General features: G+C 68.2%; 2 protein-coding genes across 5 annotated transcripts; both read left to right on the top strand.

Moving 5' to 3' along the window:
- Positions 1–2973: 2973 nt before the first annotated feature.
- Positions 2974–8751, top strand: NR4A1 (nuclear receptor subfamily 4 group A member 1). Its single transcript, XM_053967509.1, has 7 exons — positions 2974–3039; positions 5255–6060; positions 6300–6429; positions 6541–6692; positions 7099–7301; positions 7377–7555; positions 7644–8751. Exons 2-7 carry the CDS (start codon positions 5257–5259, stop codon positions 7898–7900), a joined length of 1725 nt encoding a protein of 574 aa, XP_053823484.1. The 5' UTR covers positions 2974–3039; positions 5255–5256; the 3' UTR covers positions 7901–8751.
- A 2110-nt stretch (positions 8752–10861) lies between these two features.
- On the top strand, positions 10862–13462 carry ATG101 (autophagy related 101). Of its 4 annotated transcripts, none has more exons than XM_053967661.1 (3): positions 10862–10948; positions 11784–12072; positions 12628–13462. In XM_053967661.1, the coding sequence occupies exons 1-3, from the start codon at positions 10902–10904 to the stop codon at positions 13030–13032; spliced, it is 741 nt and encodes a 246-aa protein (XP_053823636.1). In that variant the 5' UTR covers positions 10862–10901; the 3' UTR covers positions 13033–13462. The 4 variants fall into 4 exon arrangements, with proteins under 4 accessions (XP_053823636.1, XP_053823637.1, XP_053823638.1 ...); XM_053967662.1 differs by having other exon boundaries at positions 10924–10948; positions 11787–12072; XM_053967663.1 differs by lacking the exon at positions 10862–10948 and adding an exon at positions 11050–11132.
- Positions 13463–15015: the final 1553 nt, after the last annotated feature.

The following is a 15015-nucleotide window of genomic DNA, read 5'->3' as shown; positions in this document are numbered from 1 at the left end:
CCCGGTGCCGTCGGCCCCGTCCCGGCGCTGCGGGGCCCCGGCCAGGCCCTTCCTGCCCCGTTTCCTCCGGCAGCCGGCGGGAAGCGGGTCCCACCCCGAGCCCTTCCGCCCGCGGGGGACACGGTGCCCACGCGGGACGGGCACTGGGGTCCCCCACGACCTGCCTCAGTGTCCCCCAGAGCCGCTGAAGCAGCATGCGGAGGAGTTGGGGGGCGCAAAGCACCCCCAGGGCTGGGGGACTGCTGCAGCACCGCTGTGCTGCAAGATTCCCTTGCACAGGTGCTCCGTGGAGCACCGAGAGCCCTCAGCCCTCTGCTCTGTCTCAGTTTCCCCTCTGGCCGGGCTGTTGCATGTCTGGGGAGCCCAACTCTCCCCTTGCCCTCCCCGTCCCCCCCCAGGGGAGCCTGTGGAGATCTGGGGGTGAGAACTGCAGGTGTCTGTGTGTGCCGTGGAGTGGGGGCTGGGGGGCTCAGCTGGCTCCCCCACCCTCTCCTGCCTTGTCCCTGTTCCAGGGCAGCTCCGTGCTGGACATTTATGGTCTGGCTCCCGCAGCCCCGGCGGCTCCCGGCGTCCTCCCGCGTGCTGCCAGGGTCGGAGCATCCCGTTCCTGTCAGAGCCACCCCGGCACCCCCCGTGGCAGCTGCCACCCCACGCGGAGCTTTTTATAGCCCCGACCTGGGTCTGCGTGTGCCCGGAAATGGGCAGATGGCCATGCGACACCGGGGTCACGCGTGGCACCGGCTGAGCTGGGCAGGCCCGGGGGGCCGAGGCTGCGGGGTACGGACCGGGAACGCCCCGGAGCAGCCTGTCATTACCGATAAATATAGGCCCGGGGCAGGGAGCCAGGGCCGGGCACGGGCACCCCGCAAGCCCCAGCGCCCACCCTGGGGCTGCCCGGTGGTCATCCCGTCCCCGTGTCCCCACCTGGGTGTCGGGACGGATCCCTGGGGCTGGTGTGAACAGGGGTCCCCCCTTGCACCCCCGTGGCCTTGCCAGGGTGGCTGGGCTCGGGTTTCCTCCCCCGAAGCCGTCGCAGTCCCCGCGACCTCTCCCGGGGTACAGCTAATCCCGGCTGCGGGGGCTGCCGCTGTCACCCTCCTGCCTCCGGTAACGCCGCCACCAAGCGAGGGATGCGGGCGGCTGCAGCCCCCCCGCTCCGCGGGGCCCCGACAGCTTTGGGACCCCCGACAGCTCTGGGACCCTCCTGTCTGACGTGTCCCGAGGGCCCGCGGCCGTACCCCCGGGCTGGCACCGGCCCTGCCCCTCGTCGCGTGTTGCAGGGACCTCGGCAGGTCCCGCCGGGCCCGGGGGATCCCTCTGGGGGCGGCCCCGGTGGTGCCGCGGGATCCCCAAGACGTCAGTGACCGGTGTGACGTCAGCGGGCAGGTGTGATGTCACGGAATCCCGTCGGGGGCGGGCGACAGCCAGAAGCGGGGCCGGTGCGAGGTAACGGCTCCCGGCCCCGGGCCGCCACCTCCGGTACCCCCCCCCGTGCGCCCTCCGGACCCCTCTGGTGCCGGGCTGCCCCCGCCCCCGCTGCTGCTCACGGGGCCGGGGGTTTCGTGAGGCCAGGCAGGGTCCCGGTACCGGAGGTCCCGGCAGCACCGCCCGGTGCCGGCTGCGGCTCCCGGGGCACCGGGGCACTGGCCCCAGCCCCCCGGTGGGACCGTGCCGGGGGCTCTGCAGGGGCACTAACGGGGGAGCACTAACGGCGCTGTCAACCCCGGGGGCGCTGCCAGCCCGGGCACAGCGGGCCGGCTCCCCCCAGACCCCCGGTTTGTCCCTGGGAGTGGAAACCGGCGGGTACGGTAAGGGACGGGATCGAGCCGCTACCGACGCGTATCGGGTCGGTACCAGGAGATACCGAGGGAGCGCCGGGGGAGTACCGGAGGGTTCCGGCTGGGAAGCTGCGGGGTGCTACCGGAGGGTATCGCGGGAGGTGCTGGAGTCGTACCGAAGGGTACCGGGATGGTACCGGAGGGTATTGAGGGGGTACCGGACCGGCTCCGGAGGGTACTGCGGACTTCTGGGTCCCTTCCGCTCACCCTTCGCCCTCCCGCGGGCCCGGGCCGGCTCCGCACGGGCTGAGCTCATCTTTCCAGCCCGCGGGCGCTGTTCCCGGCGCCGGCGCCCGCCAGCAGCCGCCGCTCTTTCCATCGCCCCGGCCAGGGGCTCCCCGCGGGGACCGGGCGGGGGCGGGACCCCGCGTCACTCCCCCCGCACCCGGCACCGAGCGGGAGGAGCCCGGGGGTACCGGCGCCGCTGAGCACCGGAGATACCCGCACGGGATCTGGGCATAGCGTCACCGGGGGTACGGGAGACCACCGGGGAGAGCGGCATCGGGGGGACACCGGGAATGGGGGCACTGAAGATACCGGCACCGAGGGGGCTCCGGGGATGCCAGCACTGAGGGGACACCGGGGATGATGGTACCGGAGATGCTGGCACCTAGAGGGCACCGAGAATGGGGGCACCAGGGTACCGGCAACGAGGGGACACCGGGGATACCGACACCGAGAGGCTACCGGGGGTGGGGACTGAAGTGATGCCAGCACCGAAGGGGCATCGGGGGTGGGCGCACCGGAGTACCAGCAACGAGGGGACACCGGAAATACCGGCAGCGAGAGAGCGCCGGGGATGGAGGCACCGGGGGACGCCAGCGAGGAAACACCGCGCATACCGAAGGGCCACCGGCTCTGGGGACACCGGGGATACCCCTGACACCGGGGCCTCCCTCCCCCCGCCGGCGGCCCCCGGAGCCCCGGGGGGATGTGTGGGGAAGCGAGGGGCGCCCGAGCTATTTTTAGCCGGGGCCGCGGGGGTATTTTTAGCCGGGGCCGCGGGTGCGTCAATGGAACCCCGCGTGCGTCACGGCCGCGCCCCCGCCGGGGCCGCCCCCCCCGTGCGTCACCGGCCCCGCGCCGCCCCGCGCGTCACCGAGCGCTTAAGAGAAAGTAGTGGCGGGGCCGGAGCCCGGCGGAGCCCGCGGAGCGGCGGTGGCAGGAGCAGGAACCGGAGCGCCGCCGCGCCGGCACCCGGGTACGGGCGGCACCGGGATGCGGGGACCGGGCGGGGGGCACCGGGGGCAGGGGGTCGTGCTGGCAGCGGGGGCGGGCTGCGCGCACCGGGAGGCGCACGGCGTGGGGTGTCCCGGTGGCACCGGGGGAACAGGAACCGTTGTCCGGGGCGGCACCGGAGGGATTCAGATCGGGCGTGTCAGGTGGCGCCGAGGGGATCCCGGTCGGGCATCCCGGTGGCACCGGCGGCTCAGGGCGGTGGGCGTCCTGCAAGGTGGATGGATGTGGTCGGGTGTCCCAGGAGCACCACGGGCAAGCGGGTCGCGCGTCCCGGTGGAGCCGGGGCTCGCGTGTGCGAAGGACACTGTGGAAGGAACCGCCGGTGCCACCGGCGAGAGTCGGGGGTCCCGGTGGAAGGGAACGGACGGTGCGCGCTGTGCGGGACTGCCCCTTGTGGGTATCCGGTGGCACCGGGAGGAACCGAGTCGGGCGTCCCGCGTGGCGCTGGGAGGTGCACGGCACCGGGCGTCCCAGTGGCACCGGCAGGAACTGGGTCAGGAGCGCCGGTAGCACCGGGAAGAGCCGAGGATCGCGCGCCCGGCGGGAGTTGGCAGAGCGAGAGGTCCCGACCCCGGGGGTCCCGGGAAGAGCCCGACACCGCCCTCTCCCCTGTGAGGAGCTGTGCAGGACCGGGAGCCGCTACTTGGGCCACGGGGGACCGGGCTGGTTCCCCCATCACGGCACCCCAACCGGGACCAGCTGCAGGAAGTCCCCGTCTCTGGGAGCCACCCCACACCGGGCATCACCCCGGGAGCCCTGAGCAGAGCGGTCACGGAACCGGAGAGGGCAGCAGCGGGGCAGGCAGGAGCATGCGGGCAGCCCCGGGAGCCCGGCACTGCCAGCAGGGATGTGCAGGCAGCCAGCCCCGTGCAGGCAAAGCCCCCGCTGCCCACGCGGGCCTGGCAGCAGCCGCTGCGGCATTACCGGGCAGCAGGTGCCGGCAGGGATGTGGGCAGCGTGAGCCACCCCCGGTGCCACCGGCTGCTCTCGCCCGCCCGCGGCCCGGGGCCCGGTGCCAGCGACTGCCACCCGCCCGTGCAGGCGGCAGCCTCGGGGCTGGGCACGGGCAGCTGCCTGCGCTGCCGGAGCAGGAATCTGCAAACAGAGCCCGGCCGTGGGCAGCGCAGAGGCTGCTGCGGGAATCTGTGCCCGGTCCCTGGGGGGACAGGGCACGGGGGGACCCCAAATGCTGTCAGCGAGTGGCTGAGAGCAAAAGCCTTCAAACAACCGGGAGCACAGGAAGGGTCGAGGCGTTGCATCTGCCGGGGTTTTCATGCAGGCAGGGAAAACTCCCACTGGCACAGAGAGTGCCCCCCGGGGCGTGTACCCAGCACGGCCTCAGGTCCCCTCGGCTTCATTCGGGGACAGGAGGCAGCTGGGGGGGTCACTGTTCCCTCTGAACCCAGCTGGACACGCACAAACTCCACTGGGACCACCAGCAGGGGGCTGGGGGCTGGTGCCATCCCGTGGGTGCCAGAGCTGGACCCACACTGGATATTTTTAAACCCAGCTCCTGGCGGGTGTCGGCTTTCTTGGTGCCCGAGAGAGCTGCCCAGATTTGGCTGGGGGAATCCGGGGGCTCTGGCAGCAGGGCCGTGCCAGGACATGGCGGGGGGCCAGTGCAGCGTGACCTTTAAAGGTCTGCGAGATGAATTACATTATCGTCTTGCCATTGGGGTCACTTCTGGCTTGGCTTTCAGCTGGACACAGGACTCCGCTTGTCTTATGTCTCACCAGATCCATGCACAGCCCCGGGGGGCTCCAGGGACCAAGGGTGGGCTCCTCTCCCCCTCACCTGGAGGGCTGCCTGCACCGATTTTCCCAAAAATCCCCAAAAGGGGTTACGGGGGAAGCGAGATTCTCAAAATCCAGTTCATCCCAAACTCTGGCTTCCCTTGGCCAGCTCTAGGGCTTGGGAATCTGCTGGCCACATTCCTCCCTCCTTCCCTTTCGGGGGCTTTTGCTAAGCCAGCGTTTTGGGGAATGTCCTTTGCACCCATTGGCTGTGCCGTGACCTTTCCCAGGGACGGTGGTGGCCGCCACCACGCAGCCAGCGACTATGGAGGTGCGGTCCCAGCACGAGGGGAGGTTCCCACGGTTCCCACCCTGTCTCCATCCTCTGCCTGGATGCCGGAGGGTGGCGTCGGGGTCCCGCTGACGCCCCTCTCTCCCCGCAGAGATGCCCTGCATCCAGGCACAGTGCAGCACCACGGGCGCCGGCCCCTGCGAGCGCTGCCCGGCCGAGCTGCTCAGCCCCGAGGGCGGCCGATTCCCCATGGAAGTGGCTGGAGCCGATCTGGCGGCCGCCCCCGCCCTGCCCAGCTTCAGCACCTTCATGGAGGGCTACGCCGGCGAGTTCGACGCCTTCCTCTACCAGCTGCCAGCAAGCGGCCAGTCCAGCGCCGCCACCGCCTTCAAGCTGGAGGACTTCCAGGTGTACGGCTGCTACCCCAGCGCCTTCGGGGGGCAGCCGGACGAGACCCTGTCCTCCAGCGGCTCGGACTGCTACGGGAGCCCCTGCTCCATCCCCTCGCCCGCCACGCCAGGCTTCCAGCCCCCGCAGGCCCCAGGCTGGGAGGGCTCCTTCGGGCCGTACTCACCGCTGCCGAACTATGAGGGTGGGCAGCCCTGGGCTGAGCCAGCCAAGGGCGGGGGGTCACAGCCGCCTTTCTTCGCCTTCGGCCCCCCGGCCACCAGCCCTGGTGGGTCCCCTGCGACCCTGAAGGGGCAGCTTGGCCCCTCGCCCCGTGTGGACCCGCGGCTGCTGGACACGGACGCCTTCCCCCCGGGCCAGGGTCCTGCCAGGGGTTTCGCGGGGCTGCCCCTGGCCCCCTCCTCGCCGCTGCTGGAGGGGCCGGCGCTGGCGCCCGCCAAGGTGCGCAGCCCCGGGGCAGGCGAGGGCCGCTGCGCCGTCTGCGGGGACAACGCGTCGTGCCAGCACTACGGCGTGCGCACCTGCGAGGGCTGCAAGGGCTTCTTCAAGGTAAGGGGGACCCCCAGGTGATCGCTGCTGCCGGGATGTTCCCACAGTGCTCCGCGGCGGCAGGAGGATGCTGCGGGGTGTCCCGGGGAGGGGCAGGGCAGGGAGCACGGCCGCGGAGCCCTCCCCGCGGACACGGAGCCGGATGCTGGGCTGGAGCAGGAGGCAGGGGAGGACAGAAGGGCTTTTGTTTGGAGCTCGGCGCCCCGGGCTGAGCTCGGCCGCTCCTTCCCCACCCGCAGCGCACAGTGCAGAAGAATGCCAAGTACATCTGCCTGGCCAACAAGGACTGCCCTGTGGACAAGCGGCGCAGGAACCGCTGCCAGTTCTGCCGCTTCCAGAAGTGCCTGGCCGTCGGCATGGTCAAAGAAGGTACCAGGGTCCCATCCCGGGTGGGGGTACCCAGCAGGAGCGGGGAGTCCCCTCTCTGCAGCCTTTCTGGCTGCGCTGAGGGCAGACACTCACTGCAAGTCCCAACCGCAGTGGTCCGGACCGACAGCCTGAAGGGGCGGCGGGGCCGTCTCCCCTCCAAGCCCAAGCAGCCGCCGGATGCGTCCCCGGTCAGCCTCATCACCTCGCTGGTGCGGGCACACATTGACTCCATCCCCAGTGCCACCAAGCTCGACTACTCCAAGGTAGGGCTGGTGCCACTCCGTGCCCTGGCCAGGGCCATGCCAGGGCTGGGGCTGGATCCTGACCCATCCCCATCCCAGTTCCTCATCCATGCCCATCCCATTTCCTGATCCAAACTCATCCCTGTTGCTAACCCAACAGTTCCTGACCTGTTCCCATCCCAGATCCTGATCCCATTCCCACCCAGTTCATCACCCATCTTCATCCTAGGTCCTGATCCTATTCCCACACAGTTCCTCACCCATCTTCATCCTAGGTCCCGATCCCGTTCCCACCCCAATTCCTGATCCACCCCTGTCCCAGGTCCTGACCATCCCAATCCCTGACCCATCCCCATCCCAATCCCTGACCCATCCCCATCCCAATCCTGACCCAACCTATCCCAGTCCTGACCCATCCCCATCCCAGTTCCAGGAGTCAGCACCGTGCCCGTTTGAGAAGGAGGACTCGGTGGACGTGCAGCAGTTCTATGACCTGCTCACCGGCTCCATGGACGTCATCCGCAAGTGGGCCGAGAAGATCCAGGGCTTCACCGAGCTGCCCAAGGAGGACCAGGACCTTCTGCTGGAGTCAGCCTTCCTGGAGCTCTTCATCCTGCGCCTGGCATACCGGTGAGCCCCGGGGCAGCGCGGAGCAGGGGGAGCCCGAGCTGTGCCCAGGGGTGACACCTGGGTTTGTGCTGGCAGCTCCAAGCCAGAGGAAGGGAAACTCATCTTCTGCAACGGCGTGGTGCTGCACCGGCAGCAGTGCGTGCGCGGCTTCGGGGAGTGGATTGACGCCATCCTCGAGTTCTCCCAGAGCCTGCACCGCATGAGCGTCGATGTCCCCTCCTTCTCCTGCCTCGCCGCCCTCGTCATCATCACAGGTGAGACCCCCCAGCTCCAGGCCCGTCACTGTCCCCATCCCCAGCTGGTGTCTGTCCCCGCGGTCCCACAGCCTGTGTGTCACCCCAGACCGGCACGGGCTGAAGGAGCCCAAGCGGGTGGAGGAGCTGCAGAACCGCATCGTGGGCTGCCTCAAGGACCACGTGGCAGCAGCAGGGGCTGAGCCCGGCCGCTCCAGCTGCCTCTCCAAGCTGCTGGGGAAGCTGCCCGAGCTGCGCAGCCTCTGCACCCAGGGCCTCCAGCGCATTTTCTACCTCAAGCTGGAGGATCTGGTGCCGCCACCACCCATCGTTGACAAGATCTTCATGGACACTCTGCCTTTCTGAGTCCCAGGCAAGGAGCTGCCATGAGCCCCTGACCTGCCTGGGGACATCTGGGACCCGCCCTGGGCAACCCTGGTTCAGTCCAAGGATGCCTGGGAACCCCCTGGGCACCCCTGGGTCACCCCTGGGATGCCTGGAACATCCCCTGGGTGCCCTAGATCAGCCCTGGGATATTTGGGACCCCCATGGGTGACCCCCAGAATGCCCAGAAACCACCTGGGCATCCCTAGATCACTCCCAGGATGCCTGGAACCTGCCCTGGTCACTCCTGGATCAGTCCTGGGATGCCCGGGACATCCCTGTGGACTCCTGAATGACCTCTGGGACACCTGGGACCCCCCCCCCCCCCGGGCCATTCCCAAGACTTTATGTATACCCCTAGATCACCCCTAGAATGCCTGGAACCCCCCTCCCCGGGTCATCCACAGATGCCTGGGACACCCTGGGCACTCCTAGGTCGCTCCTGGGATGCCTGGGACCACCCCTGCATCACTCCAGGGATGCCTGGGATCCCCTCTGGATCACTCCCAGGATATCTGGGTCCCTCCTCAGATGCCTGAGTCTTCTCGGGGGCACCCTTGGGGGTGCCCCATGTGCCTTCACGGCCCAGGGTGCAGCCTCACCGCAGCCCGGGTGCCGTCTTCCCCGGGGGCATCGCCAGCGCGGTGCCCCCTTCCCCTGTACAAACGCCCCTGATGTAAATAGCGCCGGCCGGGTCCTGTACAGAGCGGGGGGCGCGGGCGGGGGGTGGCTCCGGCCCCCTCAACCTCGGCCCCTTCCCCTTTATATATATTTTTCTGGGTTTCCCTCTTTTTTGGCCATTTTCTGTATATAAACTTGTACGTACAGTGAGAGCCACTGCGCGGGACCTTTGTCCCTTGTGCTCCCCTTTAGTTAATATTCGGGGATTGGGAAGGGGGGACAGAGCAGCGGGGCTGGGGACAGCTGGGACGCTGGAGACGGGGAAAGACGGGATGCTGGAGCTGGGGAGGGTGGCGATGTTGGAGCTGCGGGCAGCCAGAACACCGCGGAGGGGGAGAGCCGGAGGGAACAAACCGGACACGGGAGCTGGGACAGCCGGACTGGGGACAGCCGGACTGGGGACAGCCGGACTGGGGACAGTTAGAGCTGGGGACAGTTAGAGCTGGGGACCGGAGCTGGTGACAGCCGGGGCTCGGGACAGTGTAGATGTCAGAGCTGGGGGCAGCTGGGACGCTTGGGCTGGATAAAAACAGGACGCTGGAGCTGGGAAAAAAAAACCAGCGCACTGGAGCTGGGACAGCCGGGGCGATGGAGCCGGGGACAGCTGGAGCTCCGGAGCCGGGACGCCAGACTGGGGACAGCCGGGCCGGTGGATGTGGGGACAGCTGGGGCACCGGAGCCAGCGACAGCCGGGATGCCAAAGCCGGGGACAGCCGGGGCTCCAGAGCCGGGGACAGCCGGGACGCCGGAGCCGCACGTTGCCCACGCCGCTGCCCTTGAACCGTCACTCACCCCCGGCTGCCGCGGCCCCGCACCTGTCGCCTGCCTGATTTATCCTCCCCAAAATAACCGGGAAGCGTGACCGTGTCCCCCGCTCGTGTTCCTGGGGACGTGGCCATTGGCAGCGCCAGCCCTGGCGGGGGTGGGGGGGTGGCGTTTGTGGTCCCGAGCCCGGAGCTGGGGACAGAGCCGGGGCTTCCGAGGCAGGCGGGTGACACGCGCGGCTGATGTGTCCCCCCGGCTGGTCGCCTTCCTCCTGCCGGGCACAGCCTGGCCCCGGAGCAAACGTTACCGGGGACACCCGGTGCGGAACAAGGGCCACATTGAGGCGCGGGGCCGGGGGCGCCCGCAGTGACACACAACAAGGGTCCCTCTGTCCCCCCCCCCGCCGCCGCCCCCGCCGTGGGGACAGCGCTGACGCACGGTGGGGCCGCGAACGGGAGTCGGGGCGGGGAACAGCGGAGCTGCACGCAGCGGGCACGGTGGGCGCGGGGATGGCACCCGGCACGGCTCAGCACGGCACGGCTCGGCTCTGTCCCCTCGCAGAGCTCAGGGCTGTCCTCTGCCACCATCGCTGTCCCCGTTCCCTCGGCACGGGCTGCTGCGGGAGGGACGGGGCCGGTACCAGCAGGGCCAAGGAAAAGCAGCTCCGCGGAGAGCTCCGGCCACGCCGGCGGTCCCGGGGCTGTGTCGGTGTGTGCGCGGCTCCCCCGCACGGTGACACGCCACGGCCACATTCCTGCTGCGACTGACACCACCCATGGCAGTGTGGCCGATCAGTGCCCCAAACCGCCATGTCCCCGTTCCCTGTGTCCCCATGTCCATCCATCCCCTGCTCCTGTGTCCCCCAAGTCCCCACGTCCCTGCTTCCTCTACACCCTGCGCCCTGTGTCCCCATGTCCATCCCTATCCCCATATCCAGCCATCTCGCTGTCCCTTTGCCCCCCTGGTCTTCATGTCCCGTTATCCAGTGTCGCCCCGCGTCCCCATATCCCCGTGTCACGCTGTCCCTTGTGTCCATCTGTCCCTATGTCCCCCCTTCCTTATTTCCCCATGGTCCTGCTGTCCCATATCCTCGTGTCCCTTCATATCCAGGTGTCCCCCGTGCGGCTGTGGTCCCCGCGAGCCCGGCCCGTGCCCCTGTGGCCCGTGTCCCCACGCGTGTCCCCCCCGTTGTCGCCTTGTCCCCGCAGGGGTCAGCGGGGGACACCGCCCCGCCCGCCCCGCTGCAGTACCGCCGCGGAGCCTCCAGCACAGGGGGCGCAGTGGAGCCGGTGAGCCGCTCTGGGCTGCGGCATTGCAGCTCTATGGTCCTTTGGGAACGAACCAAGCCGAGGAGAGGGGAATCCGCGGACTCGGAACGGCGATTCCGTCCCCGGCGACGCCCCGCGGCCGGGAACGGCACGGAAGGGGCAAAATCAAATTGACAGAATCAGGTTCAGAGTGATGAAACGCGCTGGTCATGGCCGGAAGGGCCGCTGCGGTGGGCGGTGGTGTGCTCCGACCCCCCCGCGCAGATGGGATGGTCCACTTCCCTCCTCCGTGCCGTCAGATGGTCGGGCCCGGGCGGTGAGTGGGGACCGGGGCTGGGGTCGGGACCGGGGCTGGGGGCGCCCAGGGACCGAGGGGGATCCGGGGCCTCGAGAGAACCTGAGGCGCTCCGTGGGAGCCTGAGGTGGGCTCGGGCCGGGACGTCTGGATCTGTGTTGGTGTTTTGGGGGGGCCCAACCGGGACCCCCCGAGCCCCTGTGAGGTGAGGGTGGGCCCGTACCGGGACACCCGGGTCCCTCCGGGCTGTTGGATTCCTGAGGGGACCTGACCAGGAAATTTGGGTCCCTCTGGGGTATTGCAGAGCCCGTACCGGGACTCCTGGCGTCCGTGTGTGCTGGCGGGGGAGCCAGGCTGGGGTGTGAGGGGACCGGGCCAGGACATCTGCGCTTCTCTGGGCTGTTAGAGGCTCAATCCAGGACAGCTGGCTCCCTGTGGGATATTGAGGGGCTGTACTGGGACCACACTGGGTGGGCGGGCACGCACTGGGACACCGCCCTGGAGTGTGAGGGGACCAGACCGGGATATTTGGGGGCCCGCCCATCCTGGGACGCCCGGATCCCTTTGGGGCACCCAGTCCTGGACCCTCCCGATCTTCTGCGGGGTGTGTGGGATGTGAGGGACTTCAGCCAAGCCCGTCTCTGTGGGGCTGCGGGGGGCCTATACCGAGGGTGCCTGGATCCCTGTGGCGTGTGGGGGACTCAGATCAGGACATCTGGCTCCCCGTGGGTGACCGGGAGGGCCACACCGGCTCCCTGTGGGCGCCTGGGCCACCGGCATGCAGGGGCTCGGCAGAGGGGCTGTCACCCAAGCCGGGCTGCAGCCAACGCCCCCCTGCACCCTCGTGTCCCCTCAGCAGCCGCTGCTGTGGCCCCTCCGGCGCCGCCCCTGCCATGAACTGCCGCGCCGAGGTGCTGGAGGTGTCGGTGGAGGGGCGGCAGGTGGAGGAGGCCATGCTGGCCGTGCTCCACACCATCCTGCTGCACCGCAGCACCGGCAAGTTCCACTACAAGAAGGAGGGCACCTACTCCATCGGCACCGTGGGCACCCAGGACGTGGACTGCGACTTCATCGACTTCGCCTACGTCCGTGTCTCCTCCGAGGAGCTCGACCGGGCCCTCCGCAAGGCTGTCGGGGAGTTCAAGGTGAGGAGGGGCCGACAGGGATGAACATGGGAGCATCAAAGGCATTAAAGGGAAGCCAGACATCTCCAAGGGTCCCCCAGGATGGAGCAGGGGGCTCGTGTGGGTGGGTTAAAAGGAGCAGCTGAGGGCATTAGGTCTGTTCAGCTGGAGGAGACTGAGAGGAGACTCGTCAGCTTCATCCCTAGGGCAGCTCGGATCTCTGCTCCCTGGGACAGCGACAGGACTGAGGGGATGGATAGAGCTGTGGCAGGGAAGGGGTGGGCTGGATACTGGGAGAAGGTTCTTCCCCCAGAGGGTGATTGGGCACTGGAAGTGCTCCCCAGGGTGTGGTCATGGCCCCAAGGCTGCCAGAGCTCGCGGAGTGTTTGGACACCGCTCTCAGGCACAGGGTGGGATTGTGGGGGTGTCCTGTGCAGGGCCAGGAGTTTGCCTGGATGATCCTTGGGGGTCTCTTCCAGCTCAGGATATTCTGTGATTCCGTAAAGCCCAGTGGGATGTGCCCGAGGAGGGGTCGGTCAGCCCCCGTTCCCCCGTGAGCCCCGTGCTGTCACGCAGGACGCGCTGCGCGGCTCCGGCTCCGACGGCATGGGGCAGATCTCCCTGGAGTTCTACCAGAAGAAGAAGTCACGGTGGCCCTTCTCGGACGAGTGCATTCCCTGGGAGCTCTGGACCATCAAGGTGAACGTGGTGAACCTGGCGAACGAGCAGGAGCGGCAGATCTGCCGCGAGAAGGTGGGTGAGAAGCTCTGCGAGAAGATCATCAACATCGTGGAGGTGATGAACCGCCACGAGTACCTGCCCAAGATGCCCACCCAGTCCGAGGTGGACAACGTCTTCGACACCAGCCTGAAGGACGTGCAGCCCTACCTGTACAAGATCTCCTACCAGATCACGGACTCCCTGGGCACCTCAGTCACCACCACCATGCGCCGGCTCATCAAGGACACGCTGGCGCTGTAGGGCTGCTGTCACCCAGGCAGGGTCATCGTGGGCCGTGGCACTTTTGGGACAGTGACTCTGCTTGGATCCCCTCCCTCACCTCCAGAAAGCCTCTGGGAAGAGCTTGGCTTGGCCTGGCCTGTAATTTGGGGGTTGCTGCTCCTTGGTTTATGCCATGGGGCTTTGTCCATCCTGGAGAACTGGCTCAGTGGCTCCGGCCTGGCTGATGACCGGGGTGAGTCCTCAGGGCACGTGTGGCACCAGCTCCAAGTGGTGCTGGGGGCCTGGCAGAGCGTTCTGGGGATCTGGGTGACACCTGAACCCCACCCCTCTGCAGCACACTTGGTGCCACACAACCAGTGCTGGCCGTGTCCCTTATCACCTGTCCCCCAGTGTCACTCCTGTCCCTGGAGGGGCCAGAGCTGCCCCAAAAATAAAGTTTCTGCTTTCACATGGAGCCTGGTCACATCCTGGGGGCCATGGGAGGGGGGGAAGTGGATGCTGAGGCTGAGCTGGTGGTCCCCATCACATCCAAAACCAAGGGGCTGAGCTGGGAGGTCCCCACTGCACCCCTGTGCTGTGGAGCTGAGCTGGGGGACCCCAGTGTAATGGAGCTGAGCTGGGGGTCCCCATTGCACCCCAGTGCTGTGGGGCTGAGTGGCTGCAGTGAGGACAGGCAGAATGGGCACTTAGACAGCCCCAGCTGCCCCCCCAAGGCACCTAGGGAGGGAGCTGGGGTGACTCCCCCTTCCTTGCAGGACCCTGCACCCCTCCAGGGGGGCTCCAGGGTGGAGCAAAGCTGCTGCCCCTTGCCGGGGGGGGCACCCAGCGCCAGGGAGCGTGAGGGGGGCCGTGGAGGGAGGATAAGACAGCCCTTGACATCACTTAAACCCTCCCGTCTGTCACCGCCACACTCGGCTCCCGGGAGGAAGACGAGGAGGAGGAGGAGGAGGGGGACATGAACACTACCCGCGAGGACACGGGGGTGAGCGAGGCTGCCCAGATCGCCGTGGTCCTGGTGCTCTGCCTCGCCGTCACCTTTGCCATCCTCTTCCTCGGCTGCAACCTGCTCCTGCAGGCCGAGAGCCTGGCAGCGCCCGCGGCCCAGGGTGAGCGACGCCTGTCCGAGCCTGACGGTGGCACCGAGGGCACGTAGGGACCGGCTGGAGCCTCGCGGATGGACAGATGGACACATGGACAGATGGACGGGACGGGCACGGCTGGATGTGGATGGACAGCGGTGTCCTTGCCCGCAGCACCTCCGAAGGCGTGGGACGGCGCTGGGGGCTTGTGTGGGTGGATGTCACCGAGCTCATGTAGGGACTGGGCAATGAGCCCAGTGGACGGACAGATGGACGGATGGACACGGATCAGCACGGATGGACACGGCTGGGCAGCAGCGTCCTTGCCTGCAGCATCTCCAGTGACCCTCGGGAATGGAGCGGGATGTGCACTGGGATCCTGCCCTGAGCACTGGGGACTCAGGGGGCTGGATGTCACTGAGGGCAGGTGAGACCTGCCTAAGCCTGGCGGATGGATGGATGGATGGATGGATGGATGGATGGATGGATGGATGGATGGATGGATGGATGGATGGATGGATGGACACAGCTGGACAGCAGCATCTTTGCCCACAGCATCTCCGAGGGTCCCCCAGGATGAAGCAGGGGCCTCGTGTGGGTGGATTTAAAGGTCCCAGGTCAGCAGCAGCGCTGGGTGGGGGCTGAGGCCGGGCCAGATCCCACCCTGGGTGTGGCAGTGCTGGTAATCCCCCCAAGAGGATTAGGGGAAACTTTTATTCCCCGTTTCAGGGCTAATCCCTGGGCTGGTGGGGCTCAGCAAGGGAGGCCAGGACCTTGTGCAGCTGCTGAGGGGCTGGGGTCCCATCCTGCCCCCTCCCAGCCCCTCACACCCCCATGGCCACATTCCACCCCCACAAGCCCCTCCACTCCCTTTGGGACCTCATCCTGCTCCCCCTGCAGCCCCTCCCAGCCTCCAATCTGT

The sequence above is a fragment of the Vidua chalybeata genome, chromosome 30, assembly GCF_026979565.1.
Source record: "Vidua chalybeata isolate OUT-0048 chromosome 30, bVidCha1 merged haplotype, whole genome shotgun sequence".
Lineage (NCBI taxonomy): Eukaryota > Metazoa > Chordata > Aves > Passeriformes > Viduidae > Vidua > Vidua chalybeata.
This window is presented reverse-complemented; position numbering and strand designations above follow the sequence as displayed.

Coding starts and splice junctions, on each gene's coding strand:
- ATG101 (XM_053967661.1), top strand. CDS start 10,902: ATGGTCCACTTCCCTCCTCCGTGCCGTCAGATGGTCGGGCCCGGGCG. Junction 10,949..11,783: donor CAGATGGTCGGGCCCGGGCG/GTGAGTGGGGAC, acceptor GTGTCCCCTCAG/CAGCCGCTGCTGTGGCCCCT. Junction 12,073..12,627: donor AGGCTGTCGGGGAGTTCAAG/GTGAGGAGGGGC, acceptor GCTGTCACGCAG/GACGCGCTGCGCGGCTCCGG.
- NR4A1 (XM_053967509.1), top strand. CDS start 5,257: ATGCCCTGCATCCAGGCACAGTGCAGCACCACGGGCGCCGGCCCCTGC. Junction 6,061..6,299: donor GCTGCAAGGGCTTCTTCAAG/GTAAGGGGGACC, acceptor CCCCACCCGCAG/CGCACAGTGCAGAAGAATGC. Junction 7,556..7,643: donor CGCCCTCGTCATCATCACAG/GTGAGACCCCCC, acceptor GTGTCACCCCAG/ACCGGCACGGGCTGAAGGAG.